The sequence below is a fragment of the Typopeltis vanoorti genome, chromosome 6 (genome assembly GCF_054136105.1).
Source record: "Typopeltis vanoorti isolate ZY-2024b chromosome 6, IOZ_Tvanoo_1.0, whole genome shotgun sequence".
In the NCBI taxonomy this organism is placed as follows: Eukaryota; Metazoa; Arthropoda; class Arachnida; order Uropygi; family Thelyphonidae; genus Typopeltis; species Typopeltis vanoorti.
This window is the reverse complement of record NC_143554.1, coordinates 53,440,049-53,460,941: the sequence shown is the minus strand read 5'-3', so window position 1 is coordinate 53,460,941 and position 20,893 is coordinate 53,440,049. Positions and strand designations below refer to the sequence as shown.

Genomic DNA, 20,893 nt, shown 5'->3' with positions numbered 1-20,893 from the left:
AAAAGTTAGGTATCTCATGAATGCAAAAACATGTAAATACTATTCTTTTTTCTCATGTATTACCATAAAATATACACAAATCTATTACAAAAGTTAAAATTTATCAAAACTTATGCACACAAACACTTACAGACCATACAAGGCACCACTCGTGATCACCATTCAAGAGATATGTAAAGAAGCATAAAGATGCAGTATTAAATCATAATTGCATAAAATTAACTGTAGTACATGCTGTACTACCATAATAATTTCATAGCCACTTCCTGTTGCTATTGTGGTGAGCTCAAGTATGGAAAGTATCCGCTTAAAATGCTGTGTGATGCTAATAATTTCTGCATGAGCAGTTTGTCTCTCCAGTAAATTGCATATTGCAGTAAAAAATGATCTCTTGCGGTTCTTGCATATTTTTCATGATTAGTGAAATACCATAAACCTCATACGAAGTGCCACAAAAAGCAGAGAAAAGTCATGATATTACAAAATGTTGAATTGCTTGATATGTACTGTAGATTGAGGTCTGCAGCTGCATTTGCTAGCCATTTCTACATAAATGAATAAGGACCATTATTAAAAAAAAAAAGGAAATTTGTGAAGCCATTGCTGCAGCTATGCCAGCAGGCATGAAAACTTTGACCTTTTTTCAAAGAAAAGATATTTGTCTGAATAGGGTTTTTAATAAAAGTGCCCTAATCTGGAAAAAAATGCCACAAAGGACATTTATTAGTAACCCACAGAAGCGAGCACTGAGCCTTGGAAGGAAAAGATAAAAACCAGGTGCCAGTCTTTTAGCTGTACAACAAGAACTCTTTTTCTGGATTGGTTCCATTAATGCTTTGTCCCTGAAGTCAGGAATCTTGCCAGTAAGGAACTGCCTTTTAAAGTTCTTCTGATATTGGACAATGCCCCTGGCTACCCAAAACCACATGAGTTCAACACCAGAGGCGATGAAGTGGTCTACTTGCCCCCAAACACAAAACACATCTCTAATTCAGCATCTAGACTAGGGAGGGGGGGGGGGCTCATTAGGACCTTTAAGGCTCATTATACATGTATTCTGTGGAAAGGATTGTCAACACTATGAAAGAGAACACAGAAAACTGAAAGGATTACACCATCAAAGATGCCATCAAGCTCAAAACAATAAATTCCTGCTGGAGAAAACTGTGTTCAGATGTGCATCACTTCACAGGATTTATGACAGAGCCAATCGAGGAAATCATGAAAGAGATTGTGGATGTGGCAAAAAAGGTGTGTGTGGGGGGGTGAAGGTTTCAAGATATGGATCTTGGAGAAATTCAACAGCTATGGACACCACATCAACAGAAGACGACTTGAGGGAGATGAGTGCTTCTGAACCAGTGCCAGATGATGAGGAAGAAGACATAGAAACAGTGCCAGAAAACACAGTAGACAATCTGGCAGACGGGTTCTGATTATTCAAGACTGTTTTACTTCTTTTACAACATGGATCCCTCTATGATACAGACACTGAAACTAAAGCAAACAATGTAAGGAGTGGTACGATATAGAAACATTTTTAGAGAAATGAAAAAGCAAAAAAAAAGTCAGACAGAAATTACGATGTATTTCTGTAAAGTTACACCAGTGTGCCTGCCTGCCTGCCTGCCTCCCCTTCCACCCTTGCCACTCCTGAGACAGCAAGACCAACTCTCCCCCCCACTTCCTTCTTCCTCCTTCTCAATGTGAAGATGATAAAGGATGAAGTCTTCCATCATAAAGGATGAAGACCTTTATGATGATCCGCTTCCACTTAATGAATAGTAAATAATCATCATGCCATATAGTTAATAAACTTATCTGTTGTGTATATGTGTCTGTGAGTGTCTTTGTGTGAAAATCTAATAACTGCATGGCAAGAACTGTATGAGATGTTTTTGTGTCATCATCATTGCCTAAGTATTCATGTGCAAGACTTGTATGGAAGTGAACAGCCGGTCCTCACATCAGTGGTGTAGCTAGAGCTTTTGCCGCCCCTCTCAGTACATACCAAAAATACTACAAAAAGTCAAAACGATGTATAGGGAAATAAATTAAAACACTATTTTTATTTTTGAAGTAAAACTTTAATTTCAACATTCTAAAATGTTATTTTTCTGCTTTTGTGTTAGCAAAATCGTCAATGACATTGTTGAAGTCTATTTCATAGTAATGTAGGTAATTCTTAATCAATTTTATTTAAAAAACTCCTCTCACAACTAGCAACACTTACAGCAATTGTGAGGAAAATTCACTGTGGTATTACAATAGCTGGAACCGAGTTCTCGAGACTGTATTTTAGAATTAACTCCAAAATTTCAAAAATGTTCAAAGTGCCACCTGGGATGGACTGCCCCCTCCATCCCCCTCTAGCTGTGCCTCTGCCTTACATAGGCATAAGGTGAGTGATATTTAATATAAAATTGATGTGTTAGTTTTTCTTACTGTTTTATAACTTTGCTTTCAAAGAGTACTGTACATTATTGCACAGTAAGCATTTCTCTTTCATAACTGGAAAACTGCGTATCAGCCTATCATCACAGGTAAGTTTTTTTGAAAATGTAACAATGTTTCCAATAGTGTTTTATGAATATAACTGTAATACTGTATGCTATAAACATTTTAATAATGATTCAAGGCAAGGGAAGAAGCAGCAATCACATTGATGCTTCTTTGTTATCAATGCATGAATATACATGTAATAAACATGAATTTATTTTTCACATTATCTTTTCATTTTTCATGTCTAGTGTTAGTAATACGTATAACATCTACAGTGTTTTGTATCATATAAGACAATATTGATGTAGACACCGAAAGACAAATGATTCATCTTGTTAAATAGACGATGTAAACTTATGGTATTGAAAAATACAGTACAGTATTGTAAATGTATTTTCTCTTCCTTATGATGATTTTCTTAATAACAATTTCTTTTCTGTAGCTTACTTTATTTTAAGAATATTAAATATTAGCAGTTAGGTTTTTGGGGAGACCAAAGTTATATGCGGATTTTCGACTGTGTGGGGAGTCAGCACCCCTAACCTCTACATTGCTCAAGGGTCAACTGCATATTGTTTTCTTTTACAAAGCATACTAATTTTACTTTATAGTTAGGTTCTTTTCTCAACCTACTTTGGTGGCATGCCAACAATACTGTCTTATATGTAAATATGGTGCACAGAACTGTAACTATTGATGCTTAATTTTTTTTCTTTAAGAAAAGAAATGTTCCTGAATCCAATAATTCCTGCATCCACTCATGTTATTATTAAGTTAGTAATATCATTAGCTATTTTCACATAGCAAAGCAATGCAAATGATTTCAACTCTGGTTATCATGATGGCAGTACAGTATTGGCATTAATATGACAACCATTTTATGAAGACCTAGTTTTGTGTCCTTCCTGGCTTTAACTTTGTCCTGAGTGACAGAAAAATACAGTAGCTACTGTTACCTATTAGCATAAAATGAGTAACTATGCAAAGAAAAATGGGTATTAGAGTAACTTAAGTAATCAATCAGCATAAACAACAAAATTCACAATACAACACTAATGTTTACAAGATAAATGATGATACTAACCCTGAGAAGCTACTAAATTACTGTTTGTTTATTAGAGTATCAACAACAGATTATTCCTGAAAACAAGTAACTGGTGATGACTTATATATCAAGCTGGAAGAGACATGTATCTAGGATAGCTGCAATTAGAGAGCATTAATCAGGAATTCTAGTGGCATAGTTTTACCAAGGAATCAGCCATAATGAGCTCCAAGGAAGGCATCTAAAATGGGACATATAGGGAAGAAGAAAACAAATGCAAGGATAAAGTAAAAATATAACTTTTTCAAGTTCAGATAAAGGCACTTTAAAAGTTATCTTCTCCTAAATGAAAACACCTGTAAGCAAGCATGACTTTTACATGCACAGTAATTAATAATCTTTTTTTTTTTTTCAAACAATAATCCCAAACATAAGAAAAACTACACTATCCATATTAGATTTACATAATTTCAGTTTCTGTTATTTTAATTTCAGTTGCTATATATTTACATGCACTCACAGAATTTTATTGCACAGTATTGTTTTCACATTACTATGAGATTAACTGATTTGTCTTCTTTAGCTACCTACAGGTCTGGAATAATATCTTCCAACAATAATGCTCCATCTAACAAATCAATATCTCTTATTTACATTGTAATAAATACTCATACTATTTTCTGTTGCTTTTCAAAGATAAAAATATTAATATATATTTGATGCACAGTTAAAGGCACAATTAAAAAATTCTAAGAATTCAATTTTTCAATTTCTAATTACAATGAGAAGAAAATATTGACTCTTTTTCAATTAATATGCAATTCTGAAGTGTACAAATGCATATTGAAAACATGAACATAAGCAAAATTTTAAACGCGAAATGCAAGTACTACGTCTGATTATCATTATTAACAGAAAATTGTGATTTAATATGTATTATAAATACATAATCAATATTTATTCAAATGAAAACGGAACCAAAGATCATACAGCTATGACCACAATTCTGAACAATATTAAGAGAATTAAAAATATTGACCAAGATTTGCATGTGTGTGTGTATATATATATATATATATATATACACAACATATATACAGATTTTAAGAATTATCTGAACAGCATGTTGATTAAACTTGACAATGTGCACTAAGCGACAATAATAAAACCTTTCAAATTTAAAACTGGCCTTGTCTGCAATTTAAATATGCTGCAACATAATGAATTATTATTTTTATTAAAAAATCTCTTTCATTTAGTATAAAAAATAATTACTGACTTCTGACTAGTCATTGTTTCTTAGTTCTGTAAATGGTAAAAAAATGCCTAAATACAAGATTTTAATTTAGGGAATGCCTTGAAAATGATTATTAGGTTTACTTTAAATGAAATATCCTAAAAGATGTAGGATTACTGAAAGAAAAAAAAAAGTATTTGCTAAATTTCTGACTACTTTAGTGTACCTTTTTTTCTACAATGCTCATTCTGATAAACATAAACAAGTATGCATATGATCCATGGCATCATAAAAAGTGGGATTTTTGCATTCATTTTTATGAACTGATTGAATACATCACTGTCCTCCCAACTGTTATAGGAATTGATTATTTTATTATTTTACAATCATTACTACATCAACTACCGCCAACAGTTATAGGGATACTCATAATATCGTTCCATATAACTCATATTCCAGCCTGCCTGGATGAGTGAATAATGTTACTGATCTCAAAACAAACAGACTACGGGTGTTTGAATCCCACCACAGGCAGTGATTTCTGTGAATATCTTGGAGTGGTACACAAATTTCATCACATGGAGTGAGATTACCAATTTGTTTATTGGAGAAACAAAGTGGTTTGAAAAAGTTCCCTGTTTTTTTTAGAAAAGGAATTAATTATCTAACTTTTAGTCTGGTCATTGTATAATTGCACTGTCAGTTTACAACTTTCTACTGGCAGGATTTATTTGAGGGGGGGGGATTAATTAATTAATTTGTATAATTTTGTAACATGGAAATATTTATGCATTAAAAATCATTCCATTTAAGGTAATATTGTACTGTGTTGATTTTAGAAATACAGTATTCCAAACATTAAATTTCATTAAAGTTCAGCTGGCAAGCCAAAATATGTCAGTTATATGCATATTGACAGCAAAAATTGATATACATTATACTGAACTGGGTGCAATGCTTAACAATGCTCAAGGTAGCTTTTTATTTTGTGAAGAAAACAATAATTATGTTTACTTGCCCAGCCTGATTGGCCGAGTGATTAGCGTATCCGCTTTCCAGTCAAAAGGCTGCGGGTTCGAATCCCGCCATGGGCATGGATGTTTGTGGTTGTCTGTTGAAATATTAGTGGTGGCGGGCGGTAGATGGTGTTGGTGTAGTTGCAGTTGGTGGAGACAGAGTTGTAGAGTAGGTGTCCTCTCACGATGAGTTTTTTGACTCCCTGGAGGTGTCACATAATAATAATAATAATAATAATAATATGTTATTTATTTTCAATGGTATTGATGACAACACACAATGATAAGAAAATAATATTTATTAACTTATTTGTTGATATTTCACTGGCATTATATCCAGCATCTTCAGAGCACAAAACAGTTTGTACTCTGTTAGTGGGACTAGTTTAAAACAAAAAATTGTTTTAAACTAATCCCAAAATGAACAACACAAGGAACTAAAGCAGATAGTATAAACAGTCCCATATACACACTTGCTACATGTTTACTTAAATTATTAGCCAACCTCACAAATAATTCGCCCTCCTTTGTTAAAAATCCTGGTTGCCTAAAAAGTATTTTAGAAATACATATCTTAAAAAGTTCAGACGTAATGATTAGTTTTGATATCACTTCGTTATTTACAAATGTACTGTTAATCGAAACCCTTCATTTACTATAGAATGACATTTATCCTCTGATATATCTGAATTATTTAAATTTATGGTACATGCAGGTTATTTTAGATGGAAAGGGAACATATACAAGCAATTAGATAGCACAGCAATGGACCCCCCCTTTCTCCCTTTTAGCTAATTTCTATACAGAACACTTGGAAAAGCTAGCTATGAATACAGCCACTCTCAAACCAGTGGTTTGGCTATGCTATGTTAATGATGTGTTTGCTATTTGGCCACATGGTCCAGACATATTGGATACATTTTTAGCGCATTTAAATAGCCAACACCCTAAAATACACTTCACAATGGAATAGATGACAATAGATAAAGAAGCTAATGACTATCTGTTCTTCCTGGATACACTAATCACACAGCTTTCAGATGGTTCCTTATTCTTTTTGTGTTTATAGAAAACCCCACATATACAGGGAGATATTTGCACAAGCAGTCACACCATCATCCAGCTCAACAGTATGGTATCCTAAAACACTAACTCATAGAGCTAGAGCTATTTGTTCCAATGACAATGCTCTTACTGCTGAATTCACTCACTCACTCACTTATATTACACCTTCTTAGCCAATGGCTATAATCTCCATAGGATAGAAAAAATGTTAAATGCTCCTGGGAAATCTCCTCCATTGTCTATTACACAAGATTACAACAAAACTGTTACCATCTCATACATTCAAGGCACATCTGAAAAAATATCTAGAGTGCTTAATAAATATCAGCTATGCACCATATTTAAACCATATGTCAAATTGGCAATTCTCATCCGTTCACCTTAGGACAAACTCTCTTCTTTATTACATCCAGGAGTTTATGAAGTGCCCTGTTATTGTGAACTGGCTTACTATGGATAGACAAGAACTGTTGACATCTGCCTTGGTGAACATAAAAGATATATCCGGCACTATCATTATGGCAAGTTGGGTCTAGCAGACCATGCCTTGGATACCACTTCACACAGGATCAATGGAAGAAAACAAAAGTGCTACACAGAAGTCATCATAAGTCAGAGAGCTTGTTTTTGGAATGAACAGAAGCTTTAAAACATACTCCAAACCTCATCAAGTATGGCTGTATAAATTTACCAAAAATCTGGGAAACAGTCATTTTAAAATCTAATTAATATTTGTTTTCTCTCTTTTCCCAATAGCTGGCACCAACATAGCTTTATATGATTAAGACTTTAGTTCCTTGTGTTGTCTGTTACAATTTTTTTTTTTTTTTTTTTTTTAACTAGCCTCACTGTTATACCAAATTGTTGTTTTGTGTACTGTGATAAACTGCTTTTGTGCTCTGAAGATGCTGGATATAATACCAGCAAAATATTAGCAAATAAATTAATAGATATTACTTTCTTATCATTTTGTGTTGTCATCAATACTGTTGAAAATAACATGTACTGTGAACGCATAAGCCTTTCCATGCATTTGATAATAATTGTGATTAATGAGGATTAAAGAGCAGTCTTGAGAAACAATGTTAAAGATTGCTGACCAAAAATGCAAATGCTTTTTCTTCTTTATTTTTTTTTATAATCCCAAGAGCCAGTACTACTGAGAAAAAGTGTCATAAATTTGGAGGGAATTACACATCTTTGTTTTTAAAAAAATTATCTGAATAATCTTACATCATTCATAATATTTTACTTTCACTCTAATTTTGCAGTGAATTTAACAAGTAAACCTAATAACTTATTTCTTAAAGATTTCTAATTAAAATCATGGGCTGGGTTTTTTTAGCATTTACAATGAAAACGTCAAATGCTGCTGTTAATCATAAATACCAAAATGAAAATATTAGCACAATTCCATACAGTTTTTATGAATCTAAAAGACAATAATTATACTTATCAGGTCATCACAAACTTAAGTTGTGTACAGGTGCAAAGCTGATTTGAGGTAGTTTATTTGATATCTTCATTATAAAGCATCTCGATCAAGACTCCAGGATCTCAGTTGTGGTTCACCTCTTTCTCTACTGAATAATCCTCTTCCATGTGAAGATAAAGAAGGTCCTCTCTTGTGTTTTCTTGAGCTAAGAGAAAAGTTATTTAAGCCATCCTCACATAACTGAAATGGATCTGGTAAAGTCCTAGACCGAGAATGATGAGAATTTGTATTATTACTTGAGAGCACATCTCTTTCACTCTTAACATGATATCTACATTCTCTAATCTTAACGAACTGCTGGCTCAGTGGAGTATGATCAAGCAGTGTTTCTTGTGTTGGTGAAGAAAATCCAGTATCACTAGTTGAGTGTCGATATTTGTGTCTTTGATTAGGTGGCCTACGAGATGGGGTACTACTTCTTCTTTCTCTAAACATTCTAGGTGAAAAGTGATCAGAAGATTCATTGTCAATTGAATCTGATGAACTTGACTCGTGAAGGGAGAAGAGCACTCTTTTCCATTTTTGACGATGTGATTTGGTTCGACTGGGTGTTTGTTTTGTTTCAGCATTTTCTAGCAGTTGGCGTCCAAGAGCTTTTACAGTTTCAAAGATACTTTCACCTTCACTACTAGATTCTGAAGCATCTCGAGGAGCAGCAGGAGAAGGGGAAGGGGGATGAAAATCTCTTGTTCTAAATTGTGAAGATGATATCTCTCCTGCTGCTATTTTGGCCCAAGTGCCTCGTTCTGAAAATAGCACAGCAATCATGAAAATATGAAGGAAACATTTACAGTTAATTGATAATAATAATAATGTTTATTAAACAACTTCTCAAAAATTTAATTTAAATGAAATCACCAAAACAAGAAATACATGATTTTAAATAAATTCCTATCAAACATACAGATAATAATAAACATCTTTTTTTGTTTGTTTTTTAGCTTTAAAAACATTATTTTTCAGATCTTTCTCTCAGAACCAAGAAGTGCTCCTTTCCCAACCAATGCAAAATATTAATTGTGTAACACAAAGCATTTGTATATCAGCAAGTTTTGCATTAGTTGAAAAAATTTCAGTTTCTTAATGAAAATTTGTGTTTAATGATTTTGGGGAAGTTTATCTAAATTGTCTAGCAAGAAAGAACATAAAAGATCTAAGATCAGCAGTTCTCAACCTTTTTTGTTTTTTTTAGTACTTGCGCCACTAAAACCAAAAATATGTATTTCCATATTCACATTTTCATAGTTGTAGTGATTCATGTTAATATTTCTGGAATAAAACTATGTAGAAACAGGAATAAAACAGATAATTTAATTAAATTATCTATATTAAATATAATTAAATTAAAGATAAAATAAATATTTATAATGTGATATTTCACCAGCTCAAGTTAGCATTATCAAAGGCACATTAAATATACACAGTTAGCAAAGAATGAAAATAAAATGAGCTGCAGAGCAAGGACAGTCACACATAAGGAGGGTTACAGTGGTGCTCTCTGCAGTGACTGTCTGTGATTATTGTTGGTGGGCAGATGGGGATGGTGCTCCAAAATTTATGTAGAATTAAACCATCATTTCTATTACAGTTTACAGGAGTTCTGTAGCACACGAGTTTCTTCTAGAAATAGTCGATGTGATTTAAATCAGGATCTGTCTAGTAAATTTACCTTTTCCCATCTGATGAAAGAGCCTTTGAGTAAGGCAAGTTGAACAAGTCCACTTTTTGGCTTTCCATATCAAATATATATTTTTAGTTTTTCTTCTTATTATTCCAGTGGTTCTTCCTGTCTGTCCAAGTACCGGATCTACTATAGACAACTGGGAAGGAAAGCAGATCATAGTAGTTCTTAATTTTATTATTATTACCCAAGACCCCATGGAGTCAAAAACTGACCTAGGAGGTCCTTTTATCAAACATACAGTTCATCATACAGTGCTTTAAACACACTCAAATTCTCTGCAGTCACCACACTCTCAGACAAGGCATTCCAATCATTCACAATTCTGCATGAAAATCATCTGCTTCTCAATCACTTACTCAAACCTTCCTTATACAGCTCCCAGAGATGACCTCTGGTTCTCCCCTGATCTCTCACTATTTTCTGTAGACCCTCTCCAGCATTGATCCTATAAAACCCCTTAATAAGTTGTAGTTCTCTATCATATCTCCCCTTCTCCTCTTGTCCACCAGACTCTGCAAGTTGCATCTTCTCAATCTTTCCTCATACTCGACATTCCAGAGATTAATAATTACCTTAGTCAGTCACCTCTGGACCCTCTCCAACATCTCTTCATCCTTCTGAAAACCAGGTGACCAAATCTAGGTACAATAATCCATGTGTGGCCTAATCAAAGTCTTATACAATAGAACAAGAATCTCCCTACTTCTACAAGTCAGTGTCCTCCTCATCATTCCCAGAAACCTTTGTGTTGTCTTCACAATTTTGGAGGGAATTACACATCTTTGCTTTTAAAAAAATTATCTGAATAATCTTACATCATTCATAATATTTTACTTTCACTCTAATTTTGCAGTGAATTTAACAAGTAAACTTAATAACTTATTTCTTAAAGATTTCTAATTAAAATCATGGGCTGGGTTTTTTTAGCATTTACAATGAAAATGTCAAATGCTGCTGTTAATCATAAATACCAAAATGAAAATACTAGCACAATTCCATACAGTTTTTATGAATCTAAAAGACAATAATTATACTTATCAGGTCATCACAAACTTATTGTGTACAGGTGCAAATTGGTTATGTGTCCCTAAAATTTCAGATCCTTATCCACTATAACCCACAGATCTATTATTTCCTCCACCTCTGACAATATATCCTCATCAAGCTTAAATATTGCATTCCACTTTTGTTTTCCAAATTTTAAAAAATTACATTTTCCAACATTAAACTCCCCATTCCCATGCCCAATCACTCAATTTATTGAAGTCTTTTTGCAAGGCCACAACATCTTCACTACTCTTCATGGTTCGTCCCAACTTTGTATCATCTGCAAACAACTGAATATCTTCATCCAAATCTTCACCAATATCATTAATATACAAGTTAAATTGCAATGACCCTAAAACAAACCCCCTGAAGCACACCACTAGTAACTTTCCTTTTCCTGGATATTGCTCCCCCATACACAACTTGTTGATACCTATCAGATAGTCAGTTTCCAATCCAATGCACCAATCTAATATCCAACCCCATCCACTCCAGTTTGACTATCAATTTATCATGCAGTAATCTATCAAAAGCCTATGCAAAATCTAAGTATATTACTGTGTATCCTTCTCCTCTGTCCATGGAAGCAGTCACCTTATTGTAATAAGTAAGTAGATTACTAAAACATGACCTCCCTTTAACAAATCCATGCTGTCCATCAAAGATAATACCACTGTTGTCAACCCAACTCTGGATCCTAGTTCTCACAAGCTTCTCCAACAACTTAACTGCAACACCTGACACACAGATAGGCCTATAGTTTGATGCTTAAGTTCTATCACCTCCTTTATGAAGTGGCACAATCTTGCCCTCCTTCCACCCCTTAGGAACTTGACTGAGTGCAAGACTTGTATTAAAAAAATATGTCAAGGCTGGCATCAACTGCCTGGCACATTCCTTCAGAATACGTGGTGATATATTATCAAGTCCCACAGCCTTATTTACATCTAGTTTGCTCAACTCCCCATACACCTCTTGCTCACTTACAGTCAGTCTCTCTTCCCCATCATCAACTCCTCTCAATCTCTCCATGAAGTCACATTCACAAGATTGAAAGACCTTTATGAACTGCTCATTAAGTATCTCCACCACACCACCTGCAACAGCTGTCTTTATACCATTTTCTCCAATCAATGTCATCCTTCCATAATCATTCTTTCTTTTGCTGGCTACATATCGAAAGAACTCCTTAGGATTCTTTTTGACTTCATTAGCTAACTGCTGTTCATACCTCTCTTTAGCTACCCTCACTAACCAAGTTACCTGCCTTGCCTGGTCTTTATAGTCCTCATGGAATTGGTTATTTCCACTTCTCTTATGATGCCTCCATAATGCCCTTTTTTTTTTTTCTCTGTATCGCAGGATTAATTTCTTTATTCATCCATTTCACACTTACCTTATTTAACCTTCTCACCCTTGGAATACATTTAGACATTGCATCTACTAGATAGTCTTTGAAAATTCCCCAAGCTGCCTTATTTAACCTTATTTAGTCTTTGAAAATTCCCCACACTTACCTTATTTAACCTTCTCACCCTTGGAATACATTTAGACATTGCATCTACTAGATAGTCTTTGAAAATTCCCCAAGCTGCATTGATCTCTTTTCCAGCTAACTAATCATTCCATGCTACACCTGCAAGCTGTCTCCTGAGCTCTTCATAATCACTCCCCTTGTAGTTCCACATATACCCTTTTTTCACAGAGGTCCTTGCATTCCTGGCAACCACCGAGGAAATCACCTCATGGTCACTCTCACCAATTGGTTGGTGATTTGACACTTCATTTATAATTACATCCTCTGATGACATGACCAAATCCAAGACCCTCACCTCGATCCTCGTATATCCTCTGTGACATACTGCTTGAGGTAGTTATCCCTCAAAAACTCAAGAAACTCATTTTCTTTACTTCCAGTTGCTATCTTATCATTCCAGTCTATATTGCTATAATTAAAATTGCTCATAATGATCACTCTTTTCTTATTTGTTTGGTTAATTTGATTTACATTTCATAGTCACTACCATCCACATTTCCTGGTCTATAACAACATCCAACCAAGTATTTCATTCCATTCACCTCTATCTCACACTGCTCAAAACCACTGGCACTATTTCCCTCTTGCATCTCTACTTTGTACAGACATAACTCTTTCTCTATCATCAATAGCACTCCCCCCCCTCCCTTTTCACCCCTTTTATCCTCACGTCATATCCTTCCATTTCTATTCCTGTCAGGATGTCATCCTCATCTAACCATGTCTCACTTATTCCAACAATTTTTGAGTGAACAGACTCAATTAGTGAAACCATTTCATCTACCTTGTTTCTTACATTTGTAGCATTTGTATATAAACACAACAGCTCATTCCTGGCTCTACAGCTAGTTCCACTGATGATGATGTGTTCTCTCCATGCTCGACTGGTGCCATTTCCCTTTCTGCTTATTGATTTTCGAACCAACCCTCTTCAATTCCAACTGTTTTTCCTCTTGATCCCAGGTCATCCAGTATAAGGAAAGTGGAGATTTTGTCCAAATATTTATATGCTGTTTTGATTTTACTGTTTTAAGAGTAAGCCCAATTTATCTACTGTAACTTTAATGTATAGAAGGGATATAGTATATTTATATGTCGAAAGTTTTCCCACTTGGCTATATTATAAATTAAAGATGCCAAGAAATTATATTCTTGGTTTCATCCTTTATCCAAGTTTAAGCAAACAAAGTTTGTGCATGAGGTAACTTCATGACTGGCAACTTGTCATAGTCAGAGAATAGTCAGTGTTCTCTGACTATTTGTCATATATTGAAAAATTTCACTTGCATCAATTTTATAAATCCCCTTTAATATCTTAATAGTTTCTATCATGTCCCCTCTTTTCTGCCTATCAACTAAACTTTGTAATCAACAAACCTTCAACCTATTCTCATAGGGAGTATTCCAGAGACCTGTCACCATCTTGGTCACTCATCTCTGAATCTTTTTGACCACCTCCTGGTCCCCAAGAAACTCAGGTGACCAAATCCGTATGCAGTAGTCAAGATGTGGCCGAATCATAGCCTTATAAAGAAGGATAATAATTTCCTTATCTTTACTATTGTTAGCATGTTTTACAACATCCAAGTAATTCATTGAGCTTTTTAACTTTAACTCTTTGTCTACCATTATCTCCAAGTCCCTAGCCTCATCAATTTCCTGCAAACTAGTACCATCAATAGGATACACCATATGCAACCTTTTCAATCCGAAGTGCATAACCTTACATTTTGCAACATTAAATTGCAATTTAATGTTGCAAAATGTTACATTTTGCAACATTAAATTGCAATCATTATCCTCTGTCCACAATGCCAATTTCTTTAAATCATCCTGCAGGATACCTACATCATTTTTATCAACTATTGCTCTCCCCAGTTTTGCATCATCATTTGATTAAAGTAAAAGCTGATGCTCCAGAATTAATACTCATCTCATATTATCTTTCATATTAATCTGTCATCAATTAATACTAAGATATGAAAAAAATATCCTACTCTACTCATTCCAAAGAAAGAAGATAAAAGTCAGTCATCTGGCTATCTTCTCACTGTTTTCATCTCAATTCTCTCCAAAAAAAAAAAAAAATTAAAAATTAAAAATCATCAGTCAACTTCTTCAGCTATTCCACACATGAGTTCTACCACTCTAGATCCACACTGGATCTCCTTACCAACATCACTCATCTTTGCACAAAAGCCAGGAAAAGATTTGGCAAAGCTCATGTGGTTGAGTTTGTCATTTTCAAGACATCTGATCAGATCTGCAATAAAGGCCTACATACCAATTAGCTCACCCATGGTACTAATGTGCTATATGTAGTTTACAACCTTTCACAGTTTTATATATGTTGCTCCACCTATGAAAGATTATTTGTAAACCTATAGTACATTTTCTACCATGGTTGGGCTAAGGATGGATGTTTTTCTCCCCTATTTTTATGAATTATCAATTATATATAATTTTTTTGTATTTTTAATTTATTTTTTACCTAGTCTGAAAACCCTGCTCTAGAGACCAAACATGGAACTTTTTCAAGATACTTCAAGCCTCCAATAAGTGGGGGTGGTCTCAAATCGGGTGATAAAATTCACCTCCTACCTAAAGACAACCACAAACATCCATGTCAGGATTCGAACCCTTCTGCTTACTTGAACAAGCAAATAAAATCTGGTTTGGAAATTGTTTCAAAAAGAAACCAAACTTTTTGAAAACAGAAGAAACTAGTGGTGCAACCTGTCGTATCTTTTTGTTGTCGAAAGTGGCAACCTTCATTAGTGTTGTGCCAACTTTTATGACATTTGTTTCATTAGAAGCCAAGTTATAGTGCCAAGTTTAACAGTGCGTTTTGATGAACGTCGGAAAATGAGTTTCAAACAGAGAACTGTGATTGACTTTTGTGTTAAACTTGGTAAAAGTTACACTTAAACGCATCATACGCTTCAAAAAGCACACTGTGATGAATGCTTATCCCTTACTCAAGTTTATGAGTGATTTAAGTGATTTCGAAGTGGTCATGAGATGCTTGAGGATAACAAAAAGCCAGGCAGTCCAAAAACTGAACCGAGCGAAGCTAACATCCAAAAAGTGTGCGATTTCATAAAAGAAAACCCTAAATTGTCCGTGAGATTGATTGAAGATGAATCGGGGATTCCAAAATCAACTGTGCACAACATTTTGACCGAGAGTTTGGGCGTTTATAAATTGAATTCACGATTTGTTAACCACAAGTTGACCAATGACCAAAAAAATGTATCGAATTGAACACTGCACGGACCTCATTAAAACCGCTCATAAGGCCTCATGCTTCCTGGAAAAGATTGTTACTGGTGATGAAACATGGTGTTTTGAGTATGAGTCTGAAACAAAATGCCAGGATGCTGAGTGGAGACCACCAGAAGAGGGGCATCCGAAAAAAAGTTGCTTGGAGAATTCAAAAGTAAAGACAATGCTGATTTATTTCTATGATTCCAAGGGAATAATCCACAAAGAATTCATTCCGCCTGGCCAAACGGTCAATGGTCAGTTTTATCTCGAAGTTTTGAAGCGATTGATAGCGAGAATTCGTTGCGTATGGCATGAATATCGTGATGCAGGCAGCTGGTCACTTTTGTATGATAATGCACCATCCTCATTGTTCGAGCATTATGAGACAGTTTTTGAGCAAAAACCAAGTTTGTCTGTTGGATCACTCATCATATTCAACTGATTTAGCATCCTGTGGCTTCTTTCTCTTCCCCCGATTTCATTTGCCAATGAAAGGAAAGCGATACGACACCATTGAAAATGTTCAAGCGGCAGTAACCATGACCCTCAACAGTATCCCAAAAAACCGATATAAAAAAAACTCATTTAAAGAATTAATTAACTGTGCCAAACTTGTATCGAAGCTGAGGGAGAATATATTGATTGAAATAGATTATTTGAATAATTATAACTGGCTTGTGTTTTATTTTCTATCAAAAGTTCGGTTTCTTTTTGGACAGAGAGTGTACACCGTGTGTTCAAGTAAGTAATGGTTAACTAATACTAAGTTATTTAGTGAGAAGTTGTAGACCAGACATTAAGTCAGAAGCCCTGGCCAGTTTTTCATCTTCCTTACAGGATATCTGGAGTATATATATATATTAGTATATCAACACATTATTCAGCATTTATTCCACTCTGATTTCTTAACTCATAGTTTTCACAGCATTAATATGAACATATGAGTAACAAGAAATTTTACCTGCATTTTCAGGTGGAAGCGAGAATGACGAGGGAAAAAATGGATTTCTCCATGCATTAGAAATGGGAGGTGCACTTTTGGAGTGAAAATTAGTTCTCTTTGGACTTCCTTGATTTCTTCTATGTTTCATTGTCAGAATAATTTCTTTCTGCTGAGTACTACCCTCCGTTGTTACATAGTGGCAGTGACGGGTAAATCTTGGCTTCTTCACTATTGACTACAAAACAATAATATTGATATGAGATCTAGGAAGGTAAAAAACTTATACAGTAGAACCTTGCCATTCTTAAGGGTTATGTTTTTGAAAACTGCTCTTTGAAGGACAGATCTTGCTACATAAATGAAAGACATGAAAATAGATAGGGTATTAATTTTTTTTTTTAAATAAAAAAAATCATTATTATAAATATATTCCTTGGATCATTCATTCAGATATGCTTTTTGCTTAATTTGGATAAAAACATAAAAATAAATAAAATAAAATAAATTATGGCAGAAAAAATTGCTTGTATATATATATATATACACACACATACAAGGGATAATGTATGTTTCCAATTATCAACATGAGTATCAACTAATGCAGTACTGTTGGTAGCGAAACTGAAAATTTTCAGTTTACAGAAATAAACCTAACAATTAGAGAAAGGGGAAAAAAGGATGCTTTTATTTTGGCATTTTTTATACATATTAGTCAGCTGTTGTTAACAGAATACCATAAGATAATTAAAACATGACTAGGTAGTTCATAAGATTCCGTTTTCAAAGAACAACATGATTTTATTATGTCTAGATTTTTCTAGAGTCCTGATAAAGTTTTTTACAGAATTCCATGGAAGCTTTTATAGCTCTCTTAAACTCTAGCTATTCTCCATTAAGCAAACCTTTTTCCGGATACAGAAAAATGACCAAAATAGCACAAAAAATTACTCCTACTCTCCACAGACAGTTCATACTGATCTTTACTTTACACTTGACTTCAAATTAAGAAACTATTTTTAATGCTATACCAATGTATTAGTTAAATGCTAAAACCAAGTACAAGACTAAACATCTGTATTATTGATTTATTATTATTATTATAATACAGGTATCTTCACAGAGTCGGTAGACTCATCACAGGAGACACATACTTACCTTTATGCACACAATACCTATCATACCTCTCTCATTGTTAGGGCACTCACAACTAATTCTGGCAATCCATTCCATTCATTTGCCACTCTCCAAGCAAAAAATCTAGTCCACACACCCTTACTAACGACACTCTTACACAACTTCTAGTGGTGACATCCAGTTCTCTCTTTATTCATATTTCCTTTTTGTCAATCTTATAAAACTCTTTAATAACTTAATAAGTTTCTATCATGTTCCCTCTTTTTCACTTAAACTTTGCAACCCACACACCCTCAACATATCCTCATAGTGAGCAGTCCACGGGCCTGTTGCCAGCTTGGTTACTCATCTCTGCCATCCCCTTATCTCCAAGAAATCAAGGTGATCAAATCTATACAGTGTAGTCAGATGAAGCCAAATCACAGCCTTATAAAGAAGGATAATAACCTCTCTATCTTTATTTCTTAGTGTGTTTTTCAACATCAAGTAAGCCTTTGAGTTGTTTTACCAACTTTTGCAACATGTGCTCTGACTTCAACTCTCTGTCTGCCATTACCTTTAAGTCTCTAGCCTCATCAATTTTCAAATCCAGTAACCATCAACGTGATTACACAGCAACTAACCTTTTCAATCTGAATTTCACTTTACATTTTGCAACATTAAATTGATAACCATTATCCTTCACCTAGAATGCCAATTTATTTACATCATCCTGCAGGATAGCTATATCAACCTTTATCAGCCCCATAGTTTTGCATCATCAACAAACAACTGAATATCCCCATTTAAATCTTTCCCAATATCATTAATATATAAATTAAAGAGGAGCAGCCATAGTATAGAACCCTGAGGCACTCCGCTAGTCACCCTCATTCTCCTAGATTCCACTCCACCATATACTATTCTCTGGTGTCTGTCTGTCAGTCAGCCACACTTCTATCCATGCTACTATTAGTTTATGCTTCATATCTGTTCCCATTTGCTCCAACTTTGGTAATAGTTTTCCATGTGGTATTCTGTCAAATGCCTTTGTAAAGTATTACAGTATCATCTTGCTTTATCCTGCAGTATCAAGATAAAGCCATTTCCTTTATCTAATTCCACTGTCACTTTATTATAAAATGTGAATAAATGGACCTAACACAGGACCTATCCTTTACAAAGCCATGCTGCCCACTATAGAATAATTGTATCCATATCTGCCCACTGTCAGATTTTACCTTTAACCAACTTTTCCAATACTCTAACAACCACTCCTGATATATTAATTGATCTGCAGTTTGCTACCTCTGTCTTAGAGCCACCTTTATGCAATGGAACTATCTTACTCTCTTTCCAATACCTTGAAACCCTGCCAGAGCTAACATTAGAGTGAACAACTTCGTCAGAAGCAATGCCAATTCTCTTATGCATTTGCATAGCACCTGGGTCAGCATATCATCCAGTTCCACTTCTGTATCCACACTGATATTTTTCAATATGCTGAGCACTTCCTGTTCATCTACCTCAATTCTGACACCAGCTTGTCACATCAGAAACTGCAAAACCTCCACCTGGATGATGCATGTTTACAAAGTGTCAGAAACAGCTTTTTCTTCTGTTACCTTCCTACCATCAGCATTGATTAAAATTATCCTTCCATAGTCACTCTTCTTCTTACTTTCTACGTTTAAAAAATAAATGCTCTGGATTTACTTTGGCCTGTTTAGCTAATTTTCTCACCTGATTTTGGCCTTTCTTACTATAATTTTTGTCACCATTCTGGCCTACACTTTATACTGCTTGAGTATGATGGTAATCTTTTTCTTTATATTCCTTCCACTATGTTTTATTTATTTTTTGTAGCTCTACTTATCCATGGGTATGCAGTCTGATACTGCTTCTTCAAACAATCCCTACCCACTTCACATGTACTACTGACACTCCTTCCTTGTAGTTTATTAAGGTGAGCCCACTCCTTTTTTCCATCTACTTAAATGACTTAGATAAAAATATAAATAAAGAAACAAAGATAGCTATGTTTGCTGATGATTTGGTCCTATTCTCAGCTCACAACAACCTAGAAACAGCAGAAGGTCACTTAAACAAAGCCATTGAAAGTTTAGCTACATACCGCAAAAACCAAAAAATCAAAATTAACCATACTAAATCAGAAATGTGTTTTTACTATTAATAACCACCTCAGAAAGTGGAGACCAAAGATTAAGCTAAACAGTCAACTAATTACATTTAATTAAAACCCCAAATACCTTGGAGGCACTCTAGATCCATGGCTAAGCTTCAATAAACATATCAACAATGTTGCAGTCAGAGCAAAAAGAAGACTAAATATCATGAAAAGTATCTCAGGTAAAGAGTGGGGAGCCGATGCTAAAACCTTAAAAGTTAAAACATATCAACAATGTTGCAGTCAGAGCAAAAAGAAGACTAAATATCATGAAAAGTATCTCAGGTAAAGAGTGGGGAGCCGATGCTAAAACCTTAAAAGTTACATATACCTCCATTATCCGTCCCATAATGGAATATGCTTCACCTATCTGGATGAAAACATCACAAACCAGTTTAGATAAGCTTATAAAAATTCAGAAAAATGCAGCTAAAATCATATGTGGACTAAGGAATACAACTCCTGGAAAAATAGCTGAATTTGAATCCAACCTTGTTCCTTTAAAAATTAGGTAGCAAGAAAATCTTACCAAATTTGTAGAAAAAAGAGCCAACCTTGCACATCATAGAACAAGTGAACTTTTTAAAAACTGGAAACCAACAAACAGAATAAAGAAAAAATCAACAATGCATGAAATCATAGAAAATAAAATTCTCTTGGATTGTCCAAATAAAATAGCTGACTACCCAGTATTTCCTCCAAATCAAGACAGGAAAAATATAGTTATCAACTCTGAAATAGGGAAACATGAGAA

At 34.5% G+C, this 20,893-nt stretch overlaps 1 protein-coding gene across 2 annotated transcripts in view; it reads right to left on the bottom strand.

Moving 5' to 3' along the window:
• Positions 1 to 3,998: 3,998 nt before the first annotated feature.
• LOC150105457 (mitogen-activated protein kinase kinase kinase 20-like) overlaps positions 3,999 to 20,893 on the bottom strand; it is a 346,847-nt gene continuing 329,952 nt past the window's right edge. For both annotated transcript variants that reach the window (XM_090394158.1, XM_090394159.1), the window contains exons 19-20: positions 16,857 to 17,073; positions 3,999 to 9,106 (exon numbers count right to left, since the gene is read on the bottom strand). In XM_090394158.1, coding sequence (XP_090250284.1) covers positions 8,391 to 9,106; positions 16,857 to 17,073 — 933 coding nt within the window. In that variant the 3' untranslated portion in view covers positions 3,999 to 8,390. The remainder of the gene's footprint in view (positions 9,107 to 16,856; positions 17,074 to 20,893) is intronic.